The following is a 17,852-nucleotide window of genomic DNA, read 5'->3' as shown; positions in this document are numbered from 1 at the left end:
CTCTACTGTTACAAAGTATTTAATGCTACTTGTCTGTTATTTATTACTTTTCTTTTTACATTATCTTTAAATGAGTTCAAACTTTAAAGTTCACTCTTATTATTCCATTTGTTTCGGTGGCAAGTGAAAACCAAAGACTTCGGGTGCTTCGCACCAAAACGAATATAATAAAAAATAAAACAAAATTCTCTATCCCCCATGTGAAAGATTGAAAGCTTCCACGTTCACTTTCAATATCGAACCTCTCCTTTTAAAACCCAACCGAGTGTTCGTAAAAGTGGCCGATCTAACGGCCAACATATCAGAACCGGCTAGTGGCCGGTTTTAGTTTTTGGTGGTTTTGATGATCAATTGATATTTTAAACTTTAAATAAAATATTACTTTAAATTTATATCAAATACATTAGAATGGTTTATTGGTTAGCTTTCATGATTAACGTTTATATAAATCTTTGTTCGAATCCCGCCACCAGCTTGTTTTGTTTAAAGAATTCATTTCGTTGGTACTTGCCCATCGCTGCGGTGTTTGCTTTTAAGAATTCATTTCATAGGAAGAAGTATTTTCTTTTAAGAATTCATTTCGTAGGAAGAAGTGTTTTCTTTGAAGAATTCATTTCGTAGGTTCAAAAAAATTACTTGCCCATAGCTGCCAGTGTGTTTTCGTTTAAGAATTCATTTCATTGGTTCAAAAATATTACATCAAAATTACATGCCCATCACTGCCAGCGTGTTTATTTTTTAGAATTCATTTCGCTGGTTCAAAAATATTACTTGCCCATTGGGATCGAACAAAAATCCTCTCTTAAAGAAGTCCTTTATTATTAGACCAACTAACCAATACGCCGTTTACTGCTTAGTTGATAAATAAAAAAAAACACCTATATTATATATAACTTAATTTTTTCTTTATTTTCTTTTAAAAAAGAGTTGGTCAAGTCGATTTTTTTTAACACTATTTTAATATTCTTTACATTATGGTGAAGATTAAAAAAAAAATTGTTCATTGATACTCACTTCTATATTTTCCCATCTTTTACAATATAATTTAAAAATACCTATAGGTACAAATCGATTCGTTAAAATCCATTTTCTTCATTAATTTTCAACTTCATTTGAGTGTGTTTTGTTTTAATCAAATTATTTATATGCTTTTCATATTTTAGTAAAAAAAATTTGTAGCTTTTTTTATTGTTTTCTACACTTTTTTTTATCGTTCAGAACTTGTCTGGTTAGAGTGGTTGAATCAGCCGGTTTACCAGTTAAGCCGGTTAAAATCGCTTCTGGGCCCATGTCCGGTTAACCGGTCCAGTTCGATTTTGCAAACACTAATTTGTTGCGACCAAACGTGCGTAATATAATTTTCACATGAAAAAATTTTCTTGCAAATATTTTAATACATACCAAACGTGCCCTACCATGGGCATGTACTCTTTCGTTGAGGCCGTGGGTTTGCAAGATACTTTGCGTTTGAAAATAAGTCTACGTAGTAATCGTTATATTATTTCAACATTTTAATGAATAAAACAGAACACCCATTATATCCATTGCAATGCAGTGTTATGAGTTGCTAATCAGCTAACTGACGTTATATGAATAATTCAAGAGTTTAATTAATACAAATTTCTTCATTTTATGAGATTTTTTAAGAAGAAAAGAAAAAAAATGAAATGCTATTTTGAGAGGGTATCACAGGTTTCAGTTAAAATTGGCTACTGCTTATGCTAATATAATTCAAAGGGGCCAAACCCCCTTTGAATCAAGGGTAAAACAAAACACAAAATATCACTTTTGAGTGAATCAAGGGAGAAGAATTTTGTTTTGGCTTCTAAGCCATGAAGAGGCGACAACAAATTTGTCTTACTGTTTTACGTATTATAATAAAAACACTCAACAGTAAGTAGTGCATTCAAAGAGACCTTATAAGTCATAAAACTTGACCAACATTATCAAAATACGTAGTGAATAGAAAGGCCCAAGTGGCATATCATGTGGTAGCAATTTCCTTGGGGGGTGGTTCTTCAATTGCTTGCAAGTTGTGATTTGGGTTTTCTAATGATGAACGATGCTGGTATTCGTCCTTCTTCTTTCCCCATAAAACGCAGTAGAAGCCGATTACTATAACGCATGCTCCGATCAAACTACAAACAAATGACATTAGTCTACATCATATTTAGGCAAGTTCCTGGTCTTATCAAAACACCAATTTACATATTTTTTTAAATATGTCTTGTGTTGTTCAAAAAATCTTCAAATTTTTTTTTTTTTTTTATGAAGACAAGGTTTCTGTGAGTCTTAGTGGATTTTGGACCTAATTCTTAAAGAATATATAATCTCTAACATGGAGATCATGAATATGTAAAACAATTAAATTTTAAAAACCAAAAATGATAATTTCATGAAGAAATATATAGACCATTGAGTTTAACTCTCTTTTTGGAGGGGCCACACATTAGCATACATCTTTTTAAATATGGATGTTTTATGCTTCAAAGGACACAAATGTAGGAATGTGTCCCCCACGCATAGAACACTTTTCCTTGTATGAAACCGATATAAATATATATTTTATCCCTTTTCAAAAAGCCCTTTAGAAAAACACTTCCTCGTGACTTCCTTTAAACATCCTTTATTTTCATTGATTCTATACCACGAATTCTGGTATTGGAATTAGAAAATCACAAGTAGGATTAAGTTAAGAATCTAGATTTAGCAAAAAAAATTCATAGAACATCTTGACTTGCATATTCCTTTAAAAAATTGTATTAAAACAATAGAGGAACTCTTGTATCCATAAAAAGAACTCTCAAAACAATTGTATATCTCAAAATAATATGCAGTTAGCCGAATAATAACTCATTGGAACTAATCTTTTTCCCTAAACCAAGAGCATCAATACGAAGAGGAAGATATATATATATATATATATAGAGAGAGAGAGAGAGAGAGAGAGATTCAATCACAAATAAAGATTTAGGCATCTGGGAATTAGGGTTAGGTTTGAATATTTGATTTACTTATTCATATTGTTAATACAAGTAAACATTTTATTATTTTATTTATGTGTACAGAAATCTGATTAACTTTACCTTTTTGAAGTTTTTGTTATTTTATTGATGTATGCAACAAAATAATCTGAATCGACCGCATCCACACATTTGGTTTTTATTTTGTAGTTAATTGTGATCGTATATTGAGGGTCTTTACTTTTTATTATTATTCCTATCCCTTTTTGTTGTTTGTTAATGTAATTATTATATTTAGTATTGTTATTCTTTTCTATTTTACACTCTCAATAAAATCATTGTATGTTTTGTGTTGTTATAGTAAATGAAGCATTATTGTTGTATTTAATGAAAACTCTAACAATCTATCAACAAAGACCCCTAAATAATACAAAGAAAGAACATAGAACTATTGTTCAATGATTTTATGTTTTCTTATAATAACTGCATTTCGTAAATTTATCCTATATCATCTTTACATATCCTATTTTTTTCAACTTTTTTCTAGTCAAATTTGAATTATTCGGCATTATTTTCTCTACATAATAATGGTAAGAGTACTATCATGGCCATCATGACTTCATCAATGACCTTTTTATTGTTGGCAGATCACTGGAGATTACATACCCTTACAGTTTTTGTAGAAATAGTTAGTGTTTTTCGAATGCGGTAGTGGAAATGGAAGCCAAAACCATTAACTGAGGCTCCTGTGGTTCCACCACCGCAACCCCAATACCATTTCCACTTCATCAATGACTTCAATGGTGATGGAGCAAGAATGGGTGTGATTAGATTCATTTTAGAGCCACCTTTGTTTGGCGGGGGCAGAGAAACTCTTTAGTTCTTTGGCTAGTTGAAGGTAGTACATTTAGGTTTTATGAATTAAGAATATAAAAATCCACCAGAAAATGAAAATAAGAAAATACGAAAAGGAAAAAATTCACAATCTAAATAAGTGGCAACAAATACAGACATCTCTTTAACAAAATTGCAAAACTTGAAAGCTTTTACACAAACCATCTTCATCCATAGTTTACTAGCCATTTTCTTGATGAGTAAAATGCATAGCTCGGTTTCGGTTTCGGTTTGGGTTTGTCTTGTTAGTATCCAAAATGATTCATTGGGGGGGCACCATAAGGCATAGCGTGGCCTGGACAGAGCCAAGGCCATGAAGACCATCCAGCTAACGCCCCTAGGGCTGGTAGTAAGCCCTAGAACGGCTAGCGCAGGGACTCTAATGGCCCAGTTGGCCTGCAAGATCCTAGCCCTAATAATAAAGCAGGGTTGGCAAGACCTAATTCAACTTCCTTCCACATCATATTTGAGATTAGAGGAAAATGTGAAGAAGTAAGTTGAAGCTTGAAATACACCGATTCTTGAATAGAAATCACCTATTATCCTGGAAATTAACTTTAAGCGATCAGTTGCCAACGTATTCCGCCATTCTTTAGTTTAAATTAAGCGTAAACATTAGCGACTAGTAAAAAGTCCATGGTTTGCCGTACCGGCAACTTAGCCCATGATTAAGCTTGGACCAAATTTTCCATATTTTTTAGTTGGGCCGTATTCATATTTGATACCTAAACCGCATAATAATTTGTTATTGGATCTTTCCTTCTAAAAGAGCTACGTTCACAACTTCGAACATTTAATGAAACAAATAGTAGCTCTCCTCAACTTGGGGCCAGGAGAACTCCACAAAATTAGTGGCCTGTTAATGAGCTCAACGGGTGGGATATTCCTAGCACAACCTTGTGGTAATCCCATATTATAGTTGCAAAACAAAACAATATGGGATTCTATGCTATAACACTTTTTATCTTTGTTATAAAGAGATCATAAATACTTTTAATCGTTAGATGTCAAATTAGATAGTTTGGGATGAACATTAAAAAAAAAAAAATAGCTTGGGCTGTGTCAAAAAGTTCAAGATTTTTTTCTTTTATTTATTTATCTAGTTGGACAATTTCTATGCAATCTTGGGGCATAAATATTTTCTATGACATAGAGTTTAGTTTTTTTTTTCATTTTTTTCCTTGGGACTATTTAATGTGTTGTAAAGATAACATCTCCAAAATTTGAGATACAAAAAGTATACCAAGGGAGGAAATAGATAATTTCACTACATTTCCAAATAATATTCCATTATGCTTATAGGAAAGTGGTAAATTACGGACCTGCCCAAGTGAAGGCGCTCGAGAAAGAGAATGGCTGAAAGTAGTGCCGCAGAGATTAAGATGACAGGGTAGAACATGGCAGCGAAGACCGGACCTTTCTTTACAATACACCACATTTGTGCATAGTACACAATTGCTGATATAACAATCCCCTGTTACATACATTTCAAATTAGTGTTTACGTATTCAAGTGCTTGGGAAAAGACGCTGACCTATTCCCATTAGAGCTACCACCGGGCCTGGTGGGGACCGGCCCAGCTCACGGCTCGATAAAACACGAAAATAGTCCTGCCAGCGTAGTAAGACCTGGCCCGAAAAAATCCCTAAAGGCCAGGCCTTCCCCGGCCCGGCAGGAAAAGACTACGAGCCTAGGCCTGGCCCGGGCCATTAAAAAGCTTCTTTTCTTATCTCTTCAAACTTTTCTTGTTAGTAGTAAGCCTAAAACAAATATATGCTAAACGGTTTTCAGGATATTTAATATTTCAATGTGATTTAATATTTTTTATAAAGAGAGATTGGGAGAGATAGGGTTTTTAGAGAGAAAAAGAGAGATTGGGTTTTAGAGAGATTGGATTTCTAGAGAGAGAATGTGGGTTTATAGAGAGAGTAAAAGAGATTGGGCTTTTAGAGAGAGAAATAATGAGTTTTTAAAGAGATCAAGAGAGATTAAGTTTCTAGAGAGAGAAGATGTTTAGAGAGAGAAATACATAATGTTCTTTTTGAGAGAAAAAGTAAATTTGGAACTCTAGAGAGAGATAAAATGAGTTTTTAGTGAGAAAGAGAGATTAGGTTTCTAGAGACAGAATCGATTTTTAGAGAGAAGGTTTATAGAGAGAGACATATGGGTTTTAAAGTTTCTAAAAAAATATTTTAGCACCTTTTTTTTTACTTGCTTCAAAAAAAAGGTTTGAAGAGTGAAGATTTAAAAATAAAAATAAAATAAAATAAAAAAAGGCTTTTAAATGGGTTGGGCCGGATTTGGGATGGGTCGAAATGTTTTCGGGCTTACCAGGCAGCCTTGCCTGTTTGGCAAAATTCGGGCCTTTACGGGCCAACCTGGCCTAGTAAGGCCCAGATTTGAAGCCTGTAAAGGCCCAAAACAGCCCGGATCAAGGCCAGCCCGGAACAATGCCAGCCCGGAACAGGGCCGGTCTTGAAACCCAGCCCGATTCATTGGCAGCTCTAATCCCTATACTAACATTTTCCTTTTGTAATATAGCAATAAGGATATACGGTGTCGAGCGAGATACCCTTATTACTACAATTGAAGCAATACCAGCTTTGTACAACAATTCAAGACACAGTTCTTTTTTATTTTGAATCCCAGTCCCTAGTTTCTCATGGGCATTCTTCGGGCTGACTACCCCGCAACTGCTAGCCTAGAAATCTTTTTGCTCTATTTGTTTCCCTTTTCCGTTCTCAGTCAGGTGTTAGTACGGTAAAATAGTGACGGGTTACTTTAGAATACACCACATTAATTATGATTTTAGAATTTTGTACTTGAAAATTTTTAACAAGAAAGTTCCCTTGCAAAAAATAAAGTTATTTTTGAAGTCTTAATGGTCATTCAAAAACTCAATAGAATATTTTAAACTTTCAATTGAGTTTTTAAGGGATTTGAAAAAAAGACAAATACTCTTCTAAAGTAGATGAACTATTTAACATCAAAGGTAATTTTTTAACATACAAAGGCATGTTATATTAAGAAATTCTAAAGTAGTAAATCATAAGTTCACTATTAGTATGTTGTATTCTAGAATAACCCAATAGTTATTAACACTAAAAATAGGGTTGGAAAAGGCACATGTACTTAAGGCTGGCGATGGGCTAGGGGCCTGACCCAGCCTGATTAGTCTGGCCCTAAAAAGTAGGGCCTGGGACACAAACTGTAGCCTGATGGTCGAGCTAGGGCTAATGCAGGAGTGGTTCGGCATGGCCCAGCCCTCTTTTTTTCTTGTTTTTTCGTTTATCTTTTTTTCATTTGTTTTGTACCTGGCCTGGTTTTGTATGGCCTTCTTTTCTTCTTGTTTTTTTTTTTTTTTTTTTTCATCAATTGTTTTTTGGCTGGCCTAGCCCGGCCTCATAAGAGGGCATACCCCATGGCAGTATGGCCTAACCTATGGGGACAACAGCTGGGGCCAGACTGCCATTGGGTATGCCCTCTTATCTATACTCCATCATAAATAAAAAATTGAAGCGAGAGGTAATTGTTCAAAAAATGGATAAGGGTGTTGTTTCTCAATTTTGGTAAGCTATAGGCTTGTGGCACATTGACCGGTTGCTTAGACCTGGGTTTTTTTTTTTTTCGTTTGAGAAGATGAAAGGACTTAGTTTTTATGCGTCTAGGCCCGCACCTATTATGCTGCGATCCCCACATCCATGACGTCTATATGGGTAGGAGTTCATGATTCCCAAATTTCAAAATAGGGCAACCGGATAACAACGAGAATCCCATAATAGGATGAAGTGAGTTGCCTTCAAAGGTGATTACAAAAAATTTAGAGAGCCACGCATTCCTCATATTCCAATCCGTACATACAGCCCCCCTTTATCCCCAAAATTCTTGTCCCGGATTTTGAGCTCAATCTCCCTTGCTTTCATGTCGTCTCTTTCCATATTCTCCCCATCACCATCACCATCACCATGGCAGGGTGGTGTTTCAAAAAATATGTGTCATCAATCACTCACTAAAATTGAATACGAGCTTTTCAAAATAGCAACAAATTCAGGAGGTAGAGCACTTTGCCATGATTTTAGCTAATCTCCCTTATTACCTCATCTTTGAAGCCCCCTTACTCTCTTCCCTAATAAGCGATGAACAAATAAAATATCTAATATTCTTATCAAGAGAGAAGCCATTATCAAAAGAGGAATCAGAAGCCATTTGTCCCAAAGCATCCAACTTTCATACAACGATGCAGCACCAAGAATTTCCTTGATCATCTCTCATGTCAATACTAATACCCCAATCATCATACAAAGACGAAAAATTTCAAAGGGCAAAAAATTTCCACAAGTTCATAATAATGCCCCGTGCTTTCAAAAAGGAAAATGTCCACAAGAAAAGAAAACAAGAAATGCCAACAATACCATCAGACACTATTATATTTGGAGCATATATTGCCTCCTTAATAGTGTTGAAGAACAAAGACAAATAGAAGATGATGCCATCTGAGGAGTTCGACTTTAGGGGAAGATGGCTGGCCTTGCTAGTTCTCAATCAGGAAATAGACTTGCGCACTTATGACTCTTTACACAATCAGTGACTCTAACCTCTACTGGTTTCTGGATAAGATAGGATGTCAGGTGGTTTTCCAGGCTGTTTACGAATGTATCACGAGCATTTGGGGAAAATCTGTCCTCTAGCATGGCCATAGGAGGTTTGGTGCAGTATTGGCAAAATTGAACTGGAACGGTTAACTGGACATGGGCTTGGAACGGTTAGAATTGGAACCGGGTCAATCGGGCAGCTAACCGGACCGGTTTGGTCCGGTAGATTTTTTTTAAAAAAAAAAAAAAAAAAAGGATCAAAAACCCCCCAAATCAATTCTTTTTTTTTTTTTTTTTTTAAATAAAAAAAAAATGATTAAGTGTATACTATCTTATGAGTAATGATCATGTGAGACCCTCGTACAGATCACCATTAAATTTGGCACAAATCTCTAGAAAAATTATCACATGGGTATGAGACTTGACTTTTCTAGAGATCTGTGCTAATTTAATGGCGATCCTTTGAGGTCCTACACACATAGATGTAGGAGGGTCTCATAGGATCATTACTCTTATCTTATTACCTACATTTATCTTAAAAAAAAAAAAAAATTGAAACAATTTGTTGTTAAAAAATTGCAATCAAGCTCCTAAAGCTGCGATTTAAGCTGCTCCAAAAAATCTCCTAAAACCAAAATTAAAATACACGACATTTCTCATACAAAGTAACCTTATAATCATCCACCAACAATACGATAGACCTAAATGATTTTTAATTTTAACCAAAGAATCCTTCCCACTAGTTATGAAACCCAAACAACCAGCACATCAATAAAATAAAAAGTAATAAAAAAAATCCATATAACAAACACATGAGAGCCTGTTTCTAAAAAAATTAATTTTGTATTTAGTTTCTAAAAAGCACTAGTTTTTAAGTTTTTGAGATCCATTGAAACTAGTATAAACTATAATTCTCAAAAATAGATTAAAACCCATACAAACAACATAATCTTACATAGAACCATCAACCAAATATGCTGATCAAACTGATAAAATCTAATACACTTATACCTCCAAGAATATCTCTCAGTGAAACAAAAAAATACTCTCCAATAATAAATCTCGAAGAACAACCAAATTAATTAACATATCACATATACAAACAACGATTTTGAGTGTGTTATTTCAAATTTAAAAGTACCTTTTTGCATAATTATTTTTTTAGTAAAATAAAGTGGTAAACAAATTACTCGAGCAACTAAAAAATCATATTACAAAGAATACTGAATGAAAAATCAAATGAAATTCATACCTGTGATCTCAACTATAAAAATCGATCACCAAATCGAATACAAAATCGAGCGGTTGGAAGGTGTTTTCTGCTCGGTCCAAAAACTGAGTCAATGCCCTGATCTTTCAAAATTGAGCACCATATCTCGGATTTTCAATAAAATTAGGACTTGAACCTTTTGATTAACTCCATGATATACAAAAGCCCTAGATTTTGATTGATAAAACACCAAAAACGAATCAACAATCTGGAGTATGGCGGATTTTTTTCAACTCAATTCTAAAAAACTGAGTCGCTGCCCTAATCACTTTAAATTGAACCCCAAATCTCGGATTTTCAATGAAGTTAAGAGTAGAATCTACTTACTAACTCTATTATCTACAAAATTCATGGATTTTGACCGAAAACAATCCAAAAAAGAGGCCACTATATGCAGTATGGTGGATTTTTTTAAATCAGTTTTGAAAACTGAGTAGATGCCCTAATCCCTCTAAATCGAGGTCCAAATCTGTAATTTTTAATGCAATTGGGAGTACAAATACTGACTAACTCTATTATCAACAAAAGCCATAGATTTTTATTGATAAAAATCCGTAAAACTAGACCACAATATGCACAAAGGCGGATTTTTTCAAAAAGCGAAGAACAAGAAAATAATGGCCCAAAAATTCAAATTGCGGTGTGTTTCCGATTGAAATCCTTCATTTTATACTATGATATCAACAATTCTAGTCAATAATTTATTGAAAATTCCTTAAAAACTCTAAAAAAAGTAACCAAAATTGAACAAACAAAGGAATCCAACAAAAACTAAGGGTTCTGCATAGAATAACGGTTACTGATACAAATAACAGCGCATCGCTAAATAACGTGTTATTTCGACATTTTAACGTTATTTGGGCATTTTTTCTAAAAATCGGTCCGGTTAGGTAAAAACCCGCCCGGTCAGATTCCTGTCGGTTTTGGCCCGAAAGTTTTTGGGGTGTTAGATATATACTTAGTACAACACCAAAATCGGGATTAACCGGAACCATGAATGTCCCAGTTGCTTTTTCACCAGCCCGTTCCGGTTTTGAACCGGCTTTTTTTTCCAACACTAGGTTGGTGCAAGAGTTGCTGGGTAAGAAGGTCTGGGGGCTTTAGAGAACGAAAGCAATCAAATGACGATGATTTCGTGCTTTTCTAAAGGTGGAGAGATGAGGGGGGATCCGGACTACCGGTCACCGTTTCCTTGGGGCAAATCTACACCGTCCGATTATTTGGATAGTCCGGATTTCAGGGCCCGCACCACAACATATATGAGCTAGGACCAATCAAATACTTTTCATTAAAGAAAACTATGAACCTAGTTTGAGTCAAAACAAGTGTAATCTCTTGCGACTGCGTCACTCTATCGTTAATTTAGGATAGGTCAAAATTCTAGATTTCCTACTGAATGTTAGTGTCAAAACAAGTGTAATCTCTTGCGACTGCGTCACTCTATCGTTAATTTAGGATAGGTCAAAATTCTAGATTTCCTACTGAATGTTAGAAGTCGCCGAATTTTCGTGTGAAAACTACAATGTGTGCAATCTTCCAATTTTTTAAACTTCAAGGAAAATTATGGACCCTTTTTTTTTAGGGATGGAAATGGGTCTGACCTGGGCCTTGGCCCTGGCTCTAGTCTTTAATCGGCTAGTTAGAGCCCTACCCAGACTTGACAAGACTAAAAGGCCCTTGACTTAGGTCGAAGCTTAGTTCGGGGTAGACCGGGTAGGACTAAATACAATAAAAGTAAAAGAAAGGAAAACAATAAATAAAATGGCCAAACAGAGCCGAACTAAACTGGCCTTGTCGCAAAGATGCCCTAGGTTCTCCGGCCCTTTCAGTGGTCTCCAGCCACATTTTATGGCCCAGGTAGTTGCTTTATAGGAGGTCTCATCCAAATTATTGATAATTTTAAGCGTACATCCCCCGTTTTTTGCCTTATTATTCCATTTTTTACTAACTCTAATGTTACAAACATCAAATTGTATAAAAAATAAATAAATAAAAATTAGGCGATTGTTTGGACTTGAAATTATTTATTCTTTCATGTCTATAAATGTCGAGGTCGAGGTCGAGATGACCAGCTGGGGGGTTCTCCAATGCAGGAGCACTCACAGAATTTTTGAGGTGCATCTTACTTCAATACAAAAATTTCAACTTTTTATGAACTTTTCTTTTTGAGTGTTGGGGTCCAACATAACTATAGCCTTACCGTGTAGAAGATGCTCCAGAGCTTGACATCCCATGAAAATCTCCATGCCGATGACCTCCTCTCGAAGATTAAACCGACTGCAAGTGACTGCAAAGTTGCGAATAAGGAAATCCATGCCGTCATAGAAAGAGGAGCAGGGTAAGCCTTGTACACTGTAGCCTGGTAAATGAGAAATAAACTCCAAGCAGCGATACCGAGGACCACAAAGAAGGCACCTTTAACCCACTCTCCTACACCATGTCTTGAACGAGTAGAAATTGAATAATGGTGATCTATTTTTATGAATGGGATTCTTAGAGGTGGGAGTAGATAGCCCTTGTAAAAGATGAAAATCATTGCTCCTCCTAAGGAAATTAGTGTACCCAATATCTTGGCCTGGCCCAGAGGACTTTTCAAGCTTGCCCTCTCCATCCTGCATTCGAATGGGAAAAAAGTGTCAGATAATTTTTTAAGATAAACAGGGTTTAACCAAAAATAAAAGAAAAATAACTATTTTATTATTTGTTTCAGTAGTGAGTTTCCTTCATTCTTTGCTCTTCAACAAACAATTTTCCAATGTTTTCTTTCTTTGGATCTATTCTTCGTTTTGCGTTCAATTCGTTTCCCCAATATTACTTCATTTCTTGCACCATCTCATTTCATTTTGTCTGAATCGTTCATAGTTCTTGAGTTCTTTTAATCCCTTTCTTTTCCTTTTCTTTTGAATGTTAAACGATAAATCTCTTTCTTAGCCATGTTCTCAAAGATACTGTATTCTTCACCATTATGAAAATCATTCATCAACAAGCATTACAGAGTGGAGAGTTGAGCTTTAGATGATCATTTGCCTTTGTAGAGTATATTCCTTTGTTTTCTCCTTTATGTTTTTTCTTGAATTTCTTTTTGTTTTCCTATCTTGTTTGGAAAAATATAAGCTTTTCCACATTTTATGAGAAAGCTCTTACTCTAGTACATGAGGTCCATGGTAATGTGCAAATAAAAAAAGAGAAAACACCAATCTCAACATCCATTCATATAGCCAAAGCACAGAATGAAAAAGAGAATAAAAGATGGAAAAGTGGTTTCAACATAGCAGTACTAAAAGATGGAAGATGATTCCCTTTTAACAAAGTTCTCTTTTTAAGCCAAATATATGTTGAAAATTTAAGGTGGGTGAAAGGAGGGCTGGAGTATGTAGCGAGAAAAGATGGAAAGAAAATAATTAAAGAAAATGGACTTCCCGATTTACAACCATGCTAGATGTGAAATGACTTTTATGATAAAGCACGGTATATATATTTTAAAAAAAATTCTTTATCCCTACGCCGGCAAGAACACTTACAATGTCCAATTATAATCAAATCACTCTTGAAATAAATAAAACAAAAATAAAATCGATTCTCAATTGCTACCTCTTCAAATACAATTCTTTATTCAAAAAACAAAACTAGACTTTATTGCTTCATGGGACGAGAAGTAAATATTTAAAAAGGAAAAATTGCCAGAGATTACCTCAACTGGGCTTAGTACACCCACGCCGAGTCTCCTCCTTCCGATGTGTTAGGGATCTGTGATCGGTATGTTGATTTCCCTACTATGGCAAAATTCCACTCAATGACTTAATCTTGATCGAGCCTCTTAACTTGATTTTAGAGAGATAAGAGATGAATATGAAGAGAGAGGGAGAGATCTACTAGCAAGGGGTTCCACCCCTTTGCCACCCACAAAGAACAGAGGTGATTCATGCTACCAAAACATGGTACAATTTGGAGAGAGATAAAAAATTGGAGCGTGCCTCCCCTTTATAAGATAGCTACATTTTGGGTTGGGAGAGAGAGAATTGTTAAAGAGAGATAAGAGAATACGTATCTCATTTTATGAGGGGATACCTCCTTTTATAGATTTTCTATGTCGTAGATTTTGCCTCAATTCGTAGGGTCAAATCTCAACCGTCGATCTAAAGAGAATTGTGAGGTGAGAGATTTGAGACATCCATCTCTTTGATCCACCATCAAGATTCAAAGAGATGAGCTAGAGCCTTATCCTCAATTTCCTAAATCTATTCTTATCAAGGAAAGCTTATATTTTAATATATCAAATCCTTAATTATTGATTAATAAATCTTAATTCAAAGAATTAGTAAATATCTTAAATATTCAACCTTATCACATAAGTTGATTATACTTAAAAAGATAAGTCAACCAAGAGGATCAACATTCTTCCCAAGAATGTTATGTGAATGGGTGGGGGCGTCCCACACTTAGGGTGGCCACATGTAGGCCCACCTAATCCACATTTTAAATTTTGGGCCCCATATCTTATGGAGGTCTCAAATATTTTTAAAAAATATTTTATTTCATATTTAGAATTTTTAAATATTATATTTTATTTAAAAAATTGAAAACTTAATTTCTTTTAATTTATAAATCCAAATGACAAAAATAAAATATCAGAAGATTTACAAAAATTCAAATAAACATTCTAAAAATCACATAACATAAAATGAATTAATTTTGAAGGAAATTGGATCCGTTAGATTTAGGAAATTATCAATATATGGGAGCACTCCACCTTCAACTACGAATCACGATCCGTCGAGCTTTCTCAAACTGACCCACAGTCCACTGCAGGACTCATGATTAGACCACCAAAGTCAGTCAATAGACTAGGGGGACGCAATCCCAGTTTTTGGATTTCAGGTAGTCAGTTTTCAATAAAATAGTGATATTTCTATCCAATATCTTTATTTTATTAGTTTTATGTGTAAGTGACATCATCTTCCTGAAATATAGTCTGTTTTTAATAAATAGTGATATTTTCGTTCAGGATCTTTATTTTATAAGTTTTGTGTGTAAGTGACTTCATTTTCTTGAAAAATAATATTTTTTATAAAAATTATGCTATTGTATCTATGTTAGAAATTTTAATTGTTGTAAATTCTTAGAAAAATAAATTTATTTATTTTTCTTGTCTATTGTTAGAAAATTTTAGATACTGTAAAATTATTAGAAATAAATACGATATTTCTGCTGTTAGTAAAATTGTGAGATTTCTTTCTACTGTTTTTGAATATTTAGACATTGTAAATTTCATGTGCAAATGACTGGCTTATTATTTGAAAATTGATATTTTTGCATTTGGTTATGCCATTGTTGTGAAATAAATTGTGATAATTCCATATTCTTGAATTTTTATAAGAATTTTTCTATACATATTAGATTGGCAATAATACTAGAATGTCTTTAGGAACTACTACCGTTCTGAATTAGAGCCCAAAATATTTGACTGGGTGTTTTTGAAATTTTATTTAAAGTGACTGTTATTAATGGTTTCAGTGAAATTCATATTAATGATTTCAGTGATAAGTTGAGTACATGATATTGCTGCTTTCGAATGTTTAAAGAGATTTAGAAATATTTTAAGTATGCATGTGGACTCATTCGGTTCGCCGGTGAGGTATAAGTGGACCTATTCGGGACGCCGGTAGGGATTAAGTGGACTCATCCGGTTCGCCGGTGAGGTATAAGTGGACCTGCAGGGATTAAGTGGACCTATCTAGGATGTCGATAGGGATTAAGTGGACCTATCTAGGACGTCGATAGGGATTAAGTGGACCCATCAGGACTCTGATAGGGTATATAGGTGACCTACTTGGGACGCCAGTAGGGTATTTTGTAAAATCTTTTCAATTATGCATTGATGTTAAAATGTGATATGCATTTCAATTATTGGGATTATACTTAATTATGCAGTTTTTAAAGTGAAACTGCTAATGCATTTCTATTAAATGATCTCTTTTTGAAAATATTGATATCTTTCAATCATGATTATTTTTCGGATTATGATGATCACTTACTGAGTAGCCAAACTCAACAAACTATAGTAAACATTTTTTCAGGATAACTGCGGTTTCATTTTGAGTGCTCATCAAGATCAACATTGGAAGATATTGTAGTTGTGCCTAAGCTCTTTTTTGTTACTTTGTAAAAATTTGCCACTGTAAATTTGTCATATCAAGAGATGTATATATTTTTTGACTGTCACATCTCAGGAATATCAGTATTGTAAATTCTTGGGGTGTGATACAGGTTTTCTTCTAGAGAAAAAAAAATCACGGTTCTCCAGATGATGATGCAACTATAACTTTATGGTGCATAGGGATAATCTCTTACACAAATACACGCTTCACCCTCATTAACGAATCTCAAAATGGCTATTTATGTACATGTTGTGTGATGATATAACGATGAGGTTTTAGCCCTGTCTTTAAAGGATATTCATCATACGCAAGGGCCACACAGTCCCTTGGCTCTCATCTGAGCATACTCCAACATCATCAATTAATAACCCACTAAACCCTTATCGGTAGATCGCTATGGCCAGGTATTTTGGGTTTTTTCACACCTCAGCTGACCTGGCTCATCGAGCCTAGTCCTAGTATTAGCAAATAATATTTGCCTAGTATGGTCCACAAAAGGATCACACTCTCACTGAGTTTATGTTCCACTATATAAAATGCTCATACAAGCTCTCATAAGGCCTTTAAAGGCTACATAAAACCAACATCTCCCACTTGGCCTTTAAAGGTCTTACATTATTTCTTCCTCACTTTCTCTCATCTCCATCAATCTCTCTCAATACGTGAATCATGGCTTTTGTCGTCAATTCTTTTACAAAATGACCCATAGAGGTAACGCCTCTTTCTCTTTGATACTCGGATCTCATCCCGAAAGTGGTAGTAGTCCATCTTTCATATCACATCGCTAATCATTGATCTTTTGTCACAGAAAATCATCATATATCCTCATCGCATGGGCTCGTATCCTCATGGGCTCAAAGGAGTTCTTCAACCAAGTTGCTTCTTTCTGTAGCCATACAACCAGCGCCACACATCTAGGTTCCATGGGTGAACAACGCCATAGTATATTGTTCCAACTGGGCTGTCAAATACTAGGAACTTCCACAGAATATTTAGCTTTATACGCTTGGAGTTATTATGGAATCGTGACTCCCTTTTACAAGCATATAGTCGTCATTTTGTCGCAAAATATCCTCATTGCCTCACAACGCATAGGTTGAAAGTCAAGTCGATTAAGAAATTTATTAATTCATACGGCCTCCTTGGCCGCTAAATAGCACACAATGTATTCTGCCTCTAGGATGGACAATGCCATCGCATCCTGTTTTTGTTATTTCCAATAAGTTGTTCTCCCTCCAAGCATAAAGATGTATCCAAATGTAAACTTCACATCATTTGAATCCATGAGATAGCTTGCATCTGTATATCTTAGTATCCAAGCAGCTAAAAAAATTTGGGACTGTAGTAACTCCCACTAAATTATTACACATACAATGTTTACATTCTCAACATTCTTATGTCTATATCATAAGGTAGCATAGCAAGTCTCATGCAATAAGTAATTCAATGTCCATTGGTTTCACAATATTCAAAACCTTTATAAACCACAAAGGTTCAACCACACTAGTCATCTTAGTAGTAAATCCATACAAACCAAGTTATCTAATCAATATAACATGTGTCTAGGAAGCCTAGCAAAATAGTCGTCCTACAACATTTCCTATGGTTCAAGGTCTTAGGTAATTGAAGATTTTAAATAACTACAAACATGAGTCAAAGCGTATGGATATTTAAAAACCTATGCATGACAGTTTTTCTCCCAATTTTATAAATACCTTGAAGGCATAATGGTTTTCTTCTTTTTAAAAAATTGATTTGGTATATATATCACAAGCAATGGTTAGATAATAGTATGATGGTTTAAAATAATTTCTTATATAAAGACTCAAGTTTTTCTCAAAATATCCAATTTAATATTAAAATATATGTTGGCTTCAAAAATCATTTTACCGCATTCACCTACCAAATCATGTTTACAGCTACAAAAACAAGCCATAAAGTTTATATTACAATTCTATCTAAAACAAAGCATGGC

At 34.6% G+C, this 17,852-nt stretch overlaps 1 protein-coding gene across 5 annotated transcripts in view; it reads right to left on the bottom strand.

The window, feature by feature from the left end:
- Positions 1-1,786: 1,786 nt before the first annotated feature.
- LOC18436400 (WAT1-related protein At5g07050) overlaps positions 1,787-17,852 on the bottom strand; it is a 58,993-nt gene continuing 42,927 nt past the window's right edge. For 3 of the 5 annotated variants that reach the window (XM_088846781.1, XM_088846783.1, XM_088846785.1), the window contains 3 exons: positions 11,920-12,331; positions 5,180-5,331; positions 1,787-2,138 (listed from right to left, as the gene is read on the bottom strand). In XM_088846781.1, the coding sequence (XP_088702907.1) occupies positions 1,985-2,138; positions 5,180-5,331; positions 11,920-12,331 (718 nt within the window). In that variant the 3' untranslated portion in view covers positions 1,787-1,984. Of the gene's footprint in view, positions 2,139-5,179; positions 5,332-11,723; positions 12,332-13,410; positions 13,490-17,852 lie in introns of those variants that run through there. The other 2 variants (XM_088846786.1, XM_088846784.1) reach the window with 2 other exon arrangements.

Source organism: Amborella trichopoda, chromosome 9 (genome assembly GCF_054954075.1).
Source record: "Amborella trichopoda isolate Santa Cruz 75 chromosome 9, AtrichopodaSantaCruz75HAP2 v2.0, whole genome shotgun sequence".
Lineage (NCBI taxonomy): Eukaryota > Viridiplantae > Streptophyta > Magnoliopsida > Amborellales > Amborellaceae > Amborella > Amborella trichopoda.
Note: the sequence above shows the minus strand (reverse complement) of the source record. Positions and strands in the feature narration are given on the sequence as shown.